This window comes from Oncorhynchus mykiss, chromosome 18 (genome assembly GCF_057628025.1).
Source record: "Oncorhynchus mykiss isolate SJ-2025 chromosome 18, ASM5762802v1, whole genome shotgun sequence".
NCBI lineage: Eukaryota > Metazoa > Chordata > Actinopteri > Salmoniformes > Salmonidae > Oncorhynchus > Oncorhynchus mykiss.
The window spans coordinates 27,008,600-27,023,134 of record NC_143039.1 but is presented as its reverse complement, the minus strand read 5'-3'; the positions used below and the strand labels follow the sequence as shown (position 1 = coordinate 27,023,134).

Genomic DNA, 14,535 nt, shown 5'->3' with positions numbered 1-14,535 from the left:
CAAGTGCTCAGAATATTTGGGAACTCCCGCAAGACAGTTGGAAAAGCATTCCTCATGAAGCTGGTTGAGAGAATGCTAAGTGTGCAAAGCTGTCATCAAGGCAAAGGCTGGCAACTTTCAATAATCTAAAATCTAAAATATATTTAGATTTGTTTAAGATTTTTTTTGGTTACAACATGATTCTATTTGTGTTATTTCATCATTTTTTTATATCTATTTTACAATGTAAAAAAATAGTAAAATAAAGAAAATCCCTTGAATGGGTAGGTGTGTCCAAACTTTTGACTGGAACTGTCTTAGGGATGTTTCTGCTGAATGGACACATAAGGGATTAGGGAAGGGATATCTTCCGCTACCTCTCCTATCAACGGAGGTGCATGAGGACAATGGAACCAACGTGTTTCGACTTTTGGCTTTCAGGGTTTTTACAGAATTAAAACAGAATGTGGCTTTTATACATTTCATGAGAGGTTAGGAACATTTGGGTAATTCTGACCTTATACAGCTCATTTTTGCATTATACTGGCAAGCTTTTATGCTGTTTAAAAGACACTCATGGCTTCGGTTGGTCAATCAATCAATCAATCAAATTTATTTTATATAGCCCTTCGTACATCAGCTGATATCTCAAAGTGCTGTACAGAAACCCAGCCTAAAACCCCAAACAGCAAGCAATGCAGGTGAAGAAGCACGGTGGCTAGGAAAAACTCCCTAGAAAGGCCAAAACCTAGGAAGAAACCTAGAGAGGAACCAGGCTATGTGGGGTGGCCAGTCCTCTTCTGGCTGTGCCGGGTGGAGATTATAACAAAACATGGTCAAGATGTTCAAATGTTCATAAATGACCAGCATGGTCGAATAATAATAAGGCAGAATAGTTGAAACTGGAGCAGCAGCACAGTCAGGTGGACTGGGGACAGCAAGGAGTCATCATGTCAGGTATTCCTGGGGCATGGTCCTAGGGCTCAGGTCAGAGGAGGTCCCGGGGGTGGGGTCTGTGTCTGGCTGAGGGGGTTGTGGACTGGAGGTCTCAGGGCCAGAGGTTGGGGTCTGGCTGAGGGGGTTGTGGACTGGAGGTCTCAGGGGTTGGAGTCTGGTCTGTGTCTGGCTGAGGAGGTTGTGAACTGGAGGTCTCAGGCGTTGGAGTCTGGTCTGTGTCTGAATGAGGGGGTTGTGAACTGGAGGTCTCAGGCGTTGGAGTCTGGTCTGTGTCTGGCTGAGGAGGTTGTGAACTGGAGGTCTCAGGGGTTGGAGTCTGGTCTGTGTCTGGCTGAGGAGGTTGTGAACTGGAGGTCTCAGGGGTTGGAGTCTGGTCTGTGTCTGGCTGAGGGGGTTGTGAACTGGAGGTCTCAGGCGTTGGAGTCTGGTCTGTGTCTGGCTGAGGGGGTTGTGAACTGGAGGTCTCAGGGGTTGGAGTCTGGTCTGTGTCTGGCTGAGGAGGTTGTGAACTGGAGGTCTCAGGGGTTGGAGTCTGGTCTGTGTCTGGCTGAGGGGGTTGTGGACTGGAGGTCTCAGGGCCAGAGGTTGGGGTCTGGCTGAGGGGGTTGTGGACTGGAGGTCTCAGGGGTTGGAGTCTGGTCTGTGTCTGGCTGAGGAGGTTGTGAACTGGAGGTATCAGGGGTTGGAGTCTGGTCTGTGTCTGGCTGAGGGGGTTGTGAACTGGAGGTCTCAGGCGTTGGAGTCTGGTCTGTGTCTGGCTGAGGAGGTTGTGAACTGGAGGTCTCAGGGGTTGGAGTCTGGTCTGTGTCTGGCTGAGGGGGTTGTGAACTGGAGGTCTCAGGGGTTGGAGTCTGTTCTGTGTTTGATGGTTCAGTGGTGGAGGAAACTTCTCTTCTCCTTCCTCTGTCTGATTCCATTCTGTTCTCCGCACCCTGGAACACACACATCATCACATCAACGACACTCATAGCATTTAGTGCGTGTGTGTGTGTGTGTGTGTATGTACGTACCCTGTTGCCGATGTGCCTGTGGTGGTTGGACATGGGGGACTGGCTGTGGCCCCGATGCAAACGGTATTCTGCTGCAGTTCTGGCAACATGGAACTAGTCACCCCCAGGCTGTAGTGGTTTCTAAATGTGCTTTAAGGACAGCGCTGTCTCCAAAATTCCCATCCCAGAAAGGACAAAGTTACAGTGGGGCAAAAAAGTATTTAGTCAGCCACCAATTGTGCAAGTTCTCCCACTTAAAAAGATGAGAGGCCTGTAATTTTCATCATAGGTACACTTCAACTATGACAGACAAAATGAGAAAAAAAATCCAGAAAATCACATTGTAGGATTTTTAATGAATTTATTAGCAAATTATGGTGGAAAATAAGTATTTGGTCAATAACAAAAGTTTATCTCAATACTTTGTTATATACCCTTTGTTGGCAATTACAGGGGTCAAATGTTTTCTGTAAGTCTTCACAAGGTTTTCACACACTGTTGCTGGTATTTTGGCCCATTCCTCCATGCAGATCTCCTCTAGAGCAGTGATGTTTTGGGGCTGTTGTTGGGCAACACAGACTTTCAACTCCCTCCAAAGATTTTCTATGGGGTTGAGATCTGGAGACTGGCTAGGCCACTCCAGGACCTTGAAATGCTTCTTACTCCTTCGTTGCCCGGGCGGTGTGTTTGGGATCATTGTCATGCTGAAAGACCCAGGCACGTTTCTTCTTCAATGCCCTTGCTGATGGTAGGCTTTGTTACTTTGGTCCCAGCTCTCTGCAGGTCATTCACTAGGTCCCCCCTTGTGGTTCTGGGATTTTTGCTCACTGTTCTTGTGATAATTTTGACCCCACGGGGTGAGATCTTGTGTGGAGCCCCAGATCGAGGGAGATTATCAGTGGTCTTGTATGTCTTCCATTTCCTAATAATTGCTCCCACAGTTGATTTCTTCAAACCAAGCTGCTTACCTATTGCAGATTCAGTCTTCCCAGCCTGGTGCAGGTCTACAATTTTGTTTCTGGTGTCCTTTGACAGCTCTTTGGTCTTGGCCATAGTAGAGTTTGGAGTGTGACTGTTTGAGGTTGTGGACAGGTGTCTTTTATACTGATAACAAGTTCAAACAGGTTCCATTAATACAGGTAACGAGTGGAAGACAGAGGAGCCTCTTAAAGAAGAAGTTACAGGTCTGTGAGATCCAGAAATCTTGCTTGTTTGTAGGTGACCAAATACTTATTTTCCACCATAATTTGCAAATAAATTCATTTAAAATGTGATTTTCTGGATTTTTTTCTCATTTTGTCTGTCATTGTTGAAGTGTACCTATGATGAAAATTACAGGCCTCTCATCTTTTTAAGTGGGAGAACTTGCACAATTGGTGGCTTGACTAAATACTTTTTTGGATAGAAGATGACAGAAGGTCAAATACAAAGAAATGATGAATACCCGTTCATAACTTTGATGTGCTCCCACTGTCATTTAGTAACCCTTTACACTCGTACCTGTATACACGGGTTGAAAATGTAACGCAGTGGCTGTACAGTAACATGCTATAAATGATGTCAGAGCTCAGGCTCTGTGCTTCACAGCGCTGTATGGGTTTTGACTGACAGCCGTTCTGAACTTCAGCACCGCACACGACAAGAAGTTGCCACCAACCCTCCCGCTAATTGGGTAAATTTTGCACATTTCTTGTTATTGGAGTGAGGGAAATGCTGTAAATTAAGAGGAGTCTATATTTCGAAAGATGTGGTGTTCAGGATTATAACAAATACCGATTTGATGTCATTGAAGCAAACCAAACATCCAAACGTCCAAACGTCCACCTGACCCAGATTCGATTTAAAATGGGTGGTTTTTGGGTAATCAACAACACACAATTGTGTGATGGCGGGGATGCTGGGTTGTGATCCAAAGAAAACAACTACAAGTGTGCTTGCTCAAAAAAGATTCTTACAGTCATAAATGTGCATTGAAATTACTTGGGAACTGTGCACACTTTGGAGAGGTGTGTGGCCACTTGGCCCTCTTACTCAAATCCTTGTAATGTTTTTGTCTTATGTTGCACCTACCACACATTTTCCAGGAATATTCTTATCACACTGAATGTCTCCAGAATATTTTCAGATTTTTTTATCAACAACTGCGGCAAAAAGTACAGTGAATGTCAAATGCACAAAATCAACAGTGTAATATTTGGATTCAGTCTTCAGGTGAACTGTTGTGTTCTCAACTTTGACCTAATAACTTTCCCATATTCTCCAAACTGTTCTATTCCAATTGCTACCATGCTTTGCATATTTCTTCTGTATGAAACATTTAAATGTAGCCCTATCCATATAGGCCAATTCCCACAAGTGTAAAAGGTTAATAACAGACAACTTTTAATACTGAGATACAGTTGGAGTCGGAAGTTTACATACACTTACATGCTGGCCAGACCGGACACGTGGCATGCGCGAGCATGCAAAATAAATGTAGAAATCCATGTTATTCAATTATTGTACCCACACTGCTCGTGAGCGTCTGCGTTGCCAAGGGCTAAAATAGAACTCCTTTCTATTTCTGACGCAGATCACGCTGCAAGTCCTGCCTCTTTCATCTCCTCAATGGTTATACCCACGTGGGTGATTGAAAGACGAACTGTTGCTGGTTGTCGTGGTAATACTATGAAAGTGTAGATGCCAATCACCATATAAGTTCAAAGATGAAAAAGCCTGGAAGGAGGAGAGATGATTAGAAACAATTTGGTTGGCCGTTTTATGTGTGGATTAATTGTCAGAGTAGAGAACCTTATGCATTTCAGGTAAAGTAACAACTCAATGTTTATATCCCAGGACAAATTAGCTAGCAACAGCAAGCTAGCTAAATAGGACAAATTAGCTAGCAAGTGCAAGCTAACAAGCTAAATTGCCATATGTCGTGTCTTTACTATCATTAAATTGAAGACTTAGTTTTTATCAAAGATTCCTGTAATTAGTATTACGCGATTAAACGGAATAATCATGTAACTGTAATTAACTAGGAAGTCGGCACCAAGGAAAGTATTCAGATTACAAAGTTATAATTTCCCAATATAACCTTTCAGATATTTTCATATCTGATCAATAGTCTTCGAATTAATGAAATAATTAGTCTCATTCCAAACGTCGTAAATTGTTGGTTATCTGCACGAACCCAGTCTTCACTATGAGTCATCCATAAATCAATTGTCTTAAATAATTTATTTATTACTAACTAAGTTATTCACAGAAATGCATAAACAATCAGTAAATATAGTTACATGAAATGATAGGAAAATGTGCCCTAGTGGGCTGAACCGGCATGGCGGCTTGTTAGACAAAGGGGAAATGGGGGGGTCGACTAAGAAGTCACTACAGAGTGATAATTATAACAATTAAAATGCTAATCCTTTACACATGAACGCTCACTCATTCGGGAACAATTGCAATCAATATATATATATTTACGCTCAGTGTCTCGTCTTGATTGCTGGTTGAAAGTGTGTGTCTTTCGTAGAATTGTCCGTCTCGCTCCCTCTCTCTTTCTGTCTTGGTTAGAGGGGGTAGTTCAAAGTGACATTCGTTATAGAATGGATGTTTCAGAAGCTGTCGTTCTTCGCGTTCAATGATACCGAATTCCTAGTTGCAGACTAGTAATTAATATCAAAGACTTGTTCTCATTCTGTCGGTATCGATAGTCTAAGAGTTTAACCACGTGGTATGGTTAAAAGATTCAGCAATGGTCTGCAATCTTTGTCCCCCTCCTAATGGAGAAAAACATGGTCTGGTGATAATTTCTCAAAGTTGGGTTTTATTCGGAATGGCAGAAAAGGGCTGTCCCAGGATGTCTGACCCTAACTGGGCTCAGGGGCGGTCCTCTGATTTAGTTCAAATCCAATTCCCTTTTTGAGTTTTCCTTCATTAAACAGTTCAAAATCACATTGTAAAATTGTGTAAATGTAATGGCTTTCTTCTGGTGAAGGAGAGGAGAACCAAAGCGCAGCGTGGTAAGTGTTCATAATGTTTTTAATATAGACAAATGAACACTTGGAAAAAAAACAATATACGATAACGTGAAATCTACAAAAAACGAAACAGGACCGTGTGACGACCAACACACACACGGAAACAAACACCCACCAACCAACAGTGAAACTCAGGCTACCTAAGTATAATTCTCAATCAGAGACAACTAACGACACCTGCCTCTGATTGAGAACCATACTAGGCCGAAACAGAAACCAAACATAGAAAAACAAACAGACTGCCCAACCCAACTCACGCCCTGACCATACGAAATAAAGACAAAACAAAGGAAATAAAGGTCAGAACGTGACAGTAAACAGTATCATACTCACTCATTCATCTTATAAAACAATTAGATGTAAACCTTATATCTGGGGCTATTATATAAACAGCGTTATGGTAATGTGGCCATACCGGCTCCCATGAACTTCCCAAGTTGTGACAAACGGACCAGTTCATAGCTGGATTCTTCACCGATCTTTTACACTTTCTCCGGAACATGAAATTTGTTCGTACCTCAAGTTCTGTGAGGTGGAAGGATTTCCTTTGTCTCCATGAAAAACTACTCTCTATAACTGTGTGTCCATGAGGTCTTCTCAGGAATTTACGACCTCTGACCACAGCAGCCTAGTTGAAGGAGGTAAGGGGGGAGGCAGGGAGAGGGGGATGGGGTTGCTATACTCAAAGAGGCCAACGTCATGACATACATGTTTAATGCTTTTCGACCTGTCCCCAAATTAATGTAATTGGTTCAGAGTTTGTTTTGATATTTTAACTTGCGTGTCCGTGATCGCGTTTGGTGTAGGGGGACAAAATAAATGTATGCACGATTACGCACGATTACGCACGATGGCGCACGGGCACAGCCGGTTTGGGTTCCGTGTTTGGTTGGAGTCATTAAAAATCATTTTTCAACCACTCCACAAATTTCTTGTTAACAAACTATAGTTTTGGCAAGTCGGTTAGGACATCTACTTTGTGCATGACACAAGTAATTTATCCAAAAATTGTTTACAGACAGATTAATTCACTTATAATTCACTGTATCACAATTCCAATGGGTCAGAAGTTGACTGTGCCTTTAAACAGCTTGGAAAATTCCAGAAAAGGATGTCATGGCTTTAGAAGCTTCTGTAGGGGCGAATTGACATCATTTGAGTCAATTGGAGGTGTACCTGTGGATGTATTTCAAGGCCTACCTTCAAACTCAGTGCCTCTTTGCTTGACATCATGGGAAAATCAAAACAAATCAGCCAATCTACAACAAAATTGTAGACCTCCACAAGTCTGGTTCATCCTTGGGAGCAATTTCCAAACGCCTGAACGTGCCACGTTGATCTGTGCAAACAATAGTATGCAAGTATAAACACAATGGGACCACGCCGCTGTCATACCGCTCAGGAAGGAGACGCGTTCTGTCTTCTAGAGATGAATGTACTTTGGTGCAAAAAGTGCAAATCAATCGCAGAACAACAGCAAAGGATCTTGTGAAGATGCTGGAGGAAACTGGTACAAAAGTATCTATATCCACAGTAAAACGAGTCCTATATCGACATAACCTGAAAGGCCGCTCAGCAAGTAAGAAGCCACTGCTCCAAAACCGCCATAAAAAAAGCCAGACAACGGTTTGCAACTGCACATGGGGACAAAGATTGTACTTTCTGGAGAAATATCCTCTGGTCTGATGAAACAAAAACCGTACTGCTTGGCCATAATGACCATCATTATGTTTGGAGGAAAAAGGGGGAGGCTTGCAAGCCGAAGAACACCATTCCAACCGTGAAGCATGGGGGTGGCAGCTTCATGTTGTGGGGTTGCTTTGCTGCAGGAGGGACTGGTGCACTTCACAAAATAGATGGCATCATGAGGAAAAGAAAATGATGTGGATATATTGAAGCAACATCTCAAGACATCCATCAGGAAGTTAAAGCTTGGTCGCAAATGGGTCTTCCAAACGGACAATGACCCCAAGAATACTTCCAAAGTTGTGGCAAAATGGCTTAAGGACAACGAGGTCATGGTATTGGAGTGGACATCCACAAAGCCCTGACCTTAATCCTATAGAAAACGTGTGGGCAGAACTGAAAAAGTGTGTGTGAGCACGGAGGCCTACAAACCTGACTCAGCTCACCAGCTCTGTCAGGAGGAATGGGCCAAAATTCACCCAACTTATTGTGGGAAGCTTGTGGAAGGCTACCTGAAACATTTGACCCAAGTTAAACAATTTAAAGGCAATGCTACCAAATACTAATTGGGTGTATGTAAACTTCTGACCCACTGGGAATGTGATGAAAGAAATAAAAGCTGAAATAAATCATTCTCTCTACTATTATTCTAACATTTCACATTCTTAAAATAAAGTGGTGATCCCTTTTACTAGGATTAAAATTGAGTTTAAATGTATTTGGCTAAGGTGTATGTAAACTTCTAACTTCAACTGTATTTGTTGGGTTCAAAGGCCAGTAGTTGGAACATGACAACTGACTTCAAACATATTCCCGAACTAGGGTCAAGGGTTTTTCCTGGTTATGTCACATCAATCTCCTGGGTCCAGTTTTTAAAATATTCCCTAATCAGATTTCAGCAATCAGATTTGAATAAATGTTCAATTACATTCTGATTCTCTGGATAGTGATTCACTTTGGTAATCCAATCTTACCTTTAATCATACTTCAATGTTGTTTTACCGTTTTTCAAAACTCGAAAGGTAGTTGTTTGTATAGTTTTGATGCCGAAAATCTGGATAATCGTGATCCCACTGGAAGGGTGGCTTTAGAAAGGTGAAAGGCACTGCAGTATAGGTATATGGTCAGTTGTTACATTGAGAAATATCAAATAAATCCATGTACTCACTTAAAGGTGATATGCAGGTTCTAATTTATTTTACTTCGGGAATTTGGCAATGAGGGCCCTTATCTACTTCCCCAATGGATACCATTTTTATGTCTCTGTCCAGTATCAAGGAAGTTAGAGGTAGTTTTGTGAGCCAATGCTAACTAGTGTTAGCGCAATGACTGGAAGTCTATGTTACTATTATCATGCTAGCATTTACCATAGACTTCCAGTCATTGCGCTAGCTAGCAACTTATTTCAAACTGCACACAGAGACATAAAATGGTATTCACGAGTTAATCTGACTCTGATGAAGTAGATAAAGGGTTTCTGCCAAAAAAAACAAATTATCCCTTAAGGCACAGACAGACCATTAGGATTGTCTGGTAGACCTACTTAGCACCTCTGTTCAGAGTGCTGGCTGTAATTTACAAAGCCAGTGCAAACCAATTCTGGTCTACACTGAACAAAAATATAAACACAACATATAAAGCATTGGTTTCATGAGCTGAAATAAAATATCCAAGAAATGTTCAATATGCACAAAAAGCTTATTTCTCTAAAATGTTGTGCACAAATGTGTTTACATCCCAGCATTTCTCCTTTGCCAAGATAATCCACCAGGTGTGGCATGTCAAGACGTTGATTAAACAGCATGATCACTACACAGGTGCACCTTGTGCTGGGGACAATAAAAGGCCATTCTAAAATGTGCACACAAGACAATCCGACAGATTGAGGGAGTGTGCAATTGGCATGCTGACTGCAGGATTGTACACCAGAGCTGTTGCCAGAGAATTTAATGTTAATTTCTCTACCAACATTGTCCAACCGGCCGCACAACCGCAGACCACGTGTAACCAGGCACATACTTTCACACACAAACATTAGGTATCCTACGCACACACTGTCTTGCTACCCAGCCGACAAAGATTAGGGGAGTCCGTGAGAATCACTCCCCGTCCTCCCTCAAGATAGGGAGACCCTGGGAAGTACTCTCAGTGGCCCCCAGCCAAGGTCGGCACCGAGTGTTTTTAAGATACTATAATAGACATATTGTACAGATATATTGTTATACCTATATTCTGACCAAAAACTACACTCACGGATATATAATTCTACTGACTAAAACCACACACATCATTAGAATAATCTCATGATTCTAATCAATTTCATACAATCATATGGTTACAGGGTGGAATATTCGAGTCATTCATTTAAACATATAAATCCCATTGACACCTACACATCCGGCTTCTTCACCTGCAGGATCGTCTGATGCCAGCCACCTGGATAGCTGATGAAACTGCGTTTGTATAACCAAAGAATTTCTGCACAAACTGTCAGAAACCGTCTCAGGGAAGTTCATCTGGTGCTCGTCGTCCTCACCAGGGTCTTTACCTGACTGCCATTCGGCATCGTAACCGACTTCAGTGGACAAATGTACATATTACCTCAACTAACCGGTGCCCCCGCACATTGACCCTGTACCGGTACCCCCCTGTATATAGTATCGCTATTGTTATTTCACTGCTGCTCTTTAATTGCTTGTTACTTTTATTTGTTATTCTTATCTGTATTTTGTTTGAACTGCCTTGTTGGTTAGGGGCTCGTAAGTAAGCATGTGACTAATAAAATTTGATTTGATTTGAAATGCCCACCTTCAATGGCCACTGGCACGCTGGAGAAGTGTGCTCTTCACGGATTAATCGCAGTTTCAATTGTACCGGGCAGATGGCAGACAGCGTGTATGGCGGCATATGGGCGTGCGATTTGCTGATGTCAACGTTATGAACAGAGTGCCCCATGGTGGCGGTGGGGTTATGGTATGGGCATAAGCTATGGACAACGAACACAATTGTATTTTATCGATGGTAATTTGAATGCAAAGATAGATATCGTGAAGAGATCCTGAGGCCCATTGTCGTGGGATTCATCCACCGCCATCACCCCATGTTTCAGCATGATAATGCACGGCCCCATGTCGCAAGGACCTGTACACAATTCCTGGAAGCTGAAAATGTCCCGGTTCTTCCATGGCCTGCATACTCACCAGACATTGTTTCAGTATGATATGTTGGATAAAGGAATAAAGACGGAAACCATTGTCAAGTTTTCAATAGCCTTGTTCAAGCATTGTACAAATCCCTACACGTGGAGTCCGGGGAACAGTCCGGCTAGTCGATTACCTTTCAACTAGACTCCGTAACATCATCCTTTTCAATAGAAAGTGCAAACATAACGGCATAACATTAAGTTCTTAACAAACAAGTCATAACAAATGAAAAAGCATGACATTTTCTTTTTACCTCAGTTGTCATCTTTCTCTTTTTTGTATTTAATTTCAAGTTAACACAGTCTTTTGCTTACAGAGTAAGCTTGTCCGGTGGCTTGCACAGGCGACCCACCCGTCAGTAAGTATTGGCTCTGACAGGGGTAGGATTAGGGCCACCAGCTGGAGAGCTTGGTGGGGTAGAAGCCTCACCTTCAGTTGGCTCATGTCTCAATTCTGCGCCCCCTTACCCTTAGACCTGGACTGTGATCCAGCTCATCTAGGTGAGTGTATGGTGTGTTCTGGTTCGTCTGCTCTGCCACGCGCAGATCCACCCGATTGCGATAGAGGGAGGGAGCCACCAACATCTACCAGGTAAGAATGTGGTGCAACTTTCTGTAGGCACGTGCCCAGCCTCCAAAGTCCTGTGTGGGTCTCCCGGCAGCGGTTTCATCATTATTGTTTCACCCACCTCCAGCTCTGGTAGGTCTCGAGCAGTCCAGTCGTAGAAGCACTTAACGAGCTGCTTTCTGTGACGCAGTTTGTCCGTGATGCCAACCATGACGCAGGGCTCAAGTAGCTTGTTAGCTACGGGGATGGTAGTCTTCAGACGTCTGGACAGAAGGTGTTGTACTGGGCTGTTGTCCATGTATTCGGTGAGTGTGTTCCTCCACTGTAAGATCGCTTTCCATAGGTCGTTGCTGTCATGCAAGGCCCTGCTTAACAGGTTTTTTGCAATTTAGACAGCTGACTCTGCCTTGCCATTTGCTTTTGGTTGTCTTGGAGAGGAGGTCACGTGGTCAAACTCCCATTCTGAGGCGAAACGCTTGAACTGTGCAGTGAATTGTGGGCCATTGTCCGTGATGACCTTGTCAGGCTGACCTTGCCATGCAAACTGCGCCTTGGAGCGATGTATTACCGTCTCTTCAGACAAGTCAGGGAGCAGTTCAATTTCCCAAAAGTCAGAGTAGTGATCAACAATTAGAAGATAGTTATTTTGTCTGTGGCTGAATAAGTCCATGCTGACGTTTTTCCAGGCCCTTGTGGGCAGTTCGTGTGACATCATGGTTTATTTTTGCTGTTCATGAGCGTACAGCTGCTGACAAAGTCTTTACTTTCTGCTTGCATGTTTGGCCAGTATAATGTTTCACGAGCCTGGCGGTAGCATGCGTCACCTCCAACGTGACTGGAGTGTATGCGGGTAAGAATCTCTGGATGTAGTGATTTGGGAATAATGACCTTCTGACCTCTGAACAAGAAACAATTTGCACGCTGATCTCATCTCAAAAGGTCCAGTATTCTCTCACTGTGAAAGGTGTCTCCTCTTTCAGGGAAGGCCAACCTGTGAGAGCCATGGACTTCAGTGACTGTAGGTGTTCGTCCTTGTCAGTGTGTTGCCTGATCTGGGCTAGGCAGTGATTGATCTGTTGAACAGATGGCATGCCGCTGATAGACAGTGCCTCTGCCTGTACATTGTGCTGTTGCCCTGCTCAGTGTGTCTCTGGTCCTGGCTGGTAGACGACCTTCAGGCTGTAGTATTGCAGCATCAGGAGCATGCTTTGAAGCCTCGTGGGCACATTGAGTAGAGGTTTACTGAATATGGCAATGAGTGGTTTGTGGTCAGTTTCAGCAGTGACCAGCTCTCAACCATTTTTATTGATCCTTTATTTTACCAGGTAAGTTGACTGAGAACACATTCTCATTTGCAGCAACAACCTGGGGAATAGTTACAGGGGAGAGGAGGGGAATGAATGAGCCAATTGTAAACTGGGGATTTTTAGGTGACCGTGATGGTTTGAGGGCCAGATTGGGAATTTAGCCAGGACACCGGGGTTAACACCCCTACCCTTAGGATAAGTGCCATGAGATATTTAATGACCTCAGAGAGTCAGGACACCGGTTTAACAGCCCATCCGAAGGACAGCACCCTACACAGGGCAGTTTCCCCAATCACTGCCCTGGGGAATTGGGATATTTTTGTAGACCAGAGGAAAGAGTGCCTCCTACTGGCACTCCAACACCATTTCCAGCAGCATCTGGTCTCCCATCCAAGAACTGACCAGGACCAACCCTGCTTAGCTTCAGAAGCAAGCCAGCAGTGGTATGCAGGGTAGTATGCAGGGTGGTATGCTGCTGGCCACAATATAAGTAGTGATGAAAGTGCTGGCAGGAGAAGATGATGCTGAGGCACTCTTTCTCTTTAAAACATTTTTTTTAAATAATATGTTTATTCTTTTCCAATAAAAAAATAAATAAAAAAAAGACAGCAATACAAACAATGACATTCATTGTACTGTTGAATGGGATGGCCAATTTAGAGGACAAAACAAAACTTAACTCACACATACACAAAATAAAACAAAATCCTATTAGGTGGTACATGTATAAGAAGACAGCATATAGTCATTACAAGCAGTGTAGTTAAGCCAAAAATAAATATTGAGTGGAGTACAGCACAGAGTAGCAGCAGATCGTCAACCCAGTTATGAAGCGGGACTAGACCATTTATCTCGTATCGGCTGCCATATTTTGTAAAACATTGGACTTCTATTGGAGGTATTGTATTGAATCTTTTCCATATGTATTACATTCCCTAAATCCCATAACCACATTTCAAAGGTAGGCACAGTCTCCAATTTCCAAAATTGCAATATGAGCCTTTTGGCTAATAGAGTACAAAGCGAGACAGCCTTCCCTTCCTGGTTATTCCCATCACCTGTACCAAACAGAGCGGTCAATGGGTCTGGGGCTATAATTATATCAAAGGCTTTAGATAAGTAATCAAAAATGAGAGCCCAGTAAGCATGTACAGTGGGGCAAAAAAGTATTTAGTCAGCCACCAATTGTGCAAGTCCTCCCACTTAAAAAGATGAGAGAGGCCTGTAATTTTCATCATAGGCACACTTCAACTATGACAGACAAAATGAGAAAAAAAATCCAGAAAATCACATTGTAGGATTTTTAATGAATTTATTTGCAAATTATGGTGGAAAATAGGTATTTGGTCACCTACAAACAAGCAAGATTTCTGTCTCTCACAGACCTGTAACTTATTCTTTAAGAGGCTCCTCTGTCCTCCACTCGTTACCTGTATTAAAGGCACCTGTTTGAACTTGTTATCAGTATAAAAGACACCTGTCCACAACCTCAAACAGTCACACTCCAAACTCCACTATGGCCAAGACCAAAGAGCTGTCAAAGGACACCAGAAACAAAATTGTAGACCTGCACAAGGCTGGGAAGACTGAATCTGCAATAGGTAAGCAGCTTGGTTTGAAGAAATCAACTGTGGGAGCAATTATTAGGAAATGGAAGACATACAAGACCACTGATAATCTCCCTCGATCTGGGGCTCCACGCAAGATCTCACCCCGTGGGGTCAAAATTATCACAAGAACGGTGAGCAAAAATCCCAGAACCACACAGGGGGACCTAGTGAATGACCTGCAGAGAGCTGGGACCAAAGTAACAAAGCCTACC

At 43.1% G+C, this 14,535-nt stretch overlaps 1 protein-coding gene across 1 annotated transcript; it reads right to left on the bottom strand.

The window, feature by feature from the left end:
• Nucleotides 1-565: 565 nt before the first annotated feature.
• On the bottom strand, nucleotides 566-5,711 carry LOC118941117 (uncharacterized). Its single transcript, XM_036952189.2, has 2 exons — nucleotides 1,947-5,711; nucleotides 566-1,868 (listed from the first exon to the last, which is right to left on the bottom strand). Exons 1-2 carry the CDS (start codon nucleotides 2,033-2,035, stop codon nucleotides 1,028-1,030), a joined length of 930 nt encoding a protein of 309 aa, XP_036808084.2. The 5' UTR covers nucleotides 2,036-5,711; the 3' UTR covers nucleotides 566-1,027.
• Nucleotides 5,712-14,535: the final 8,824 nt, after the last annotated feature.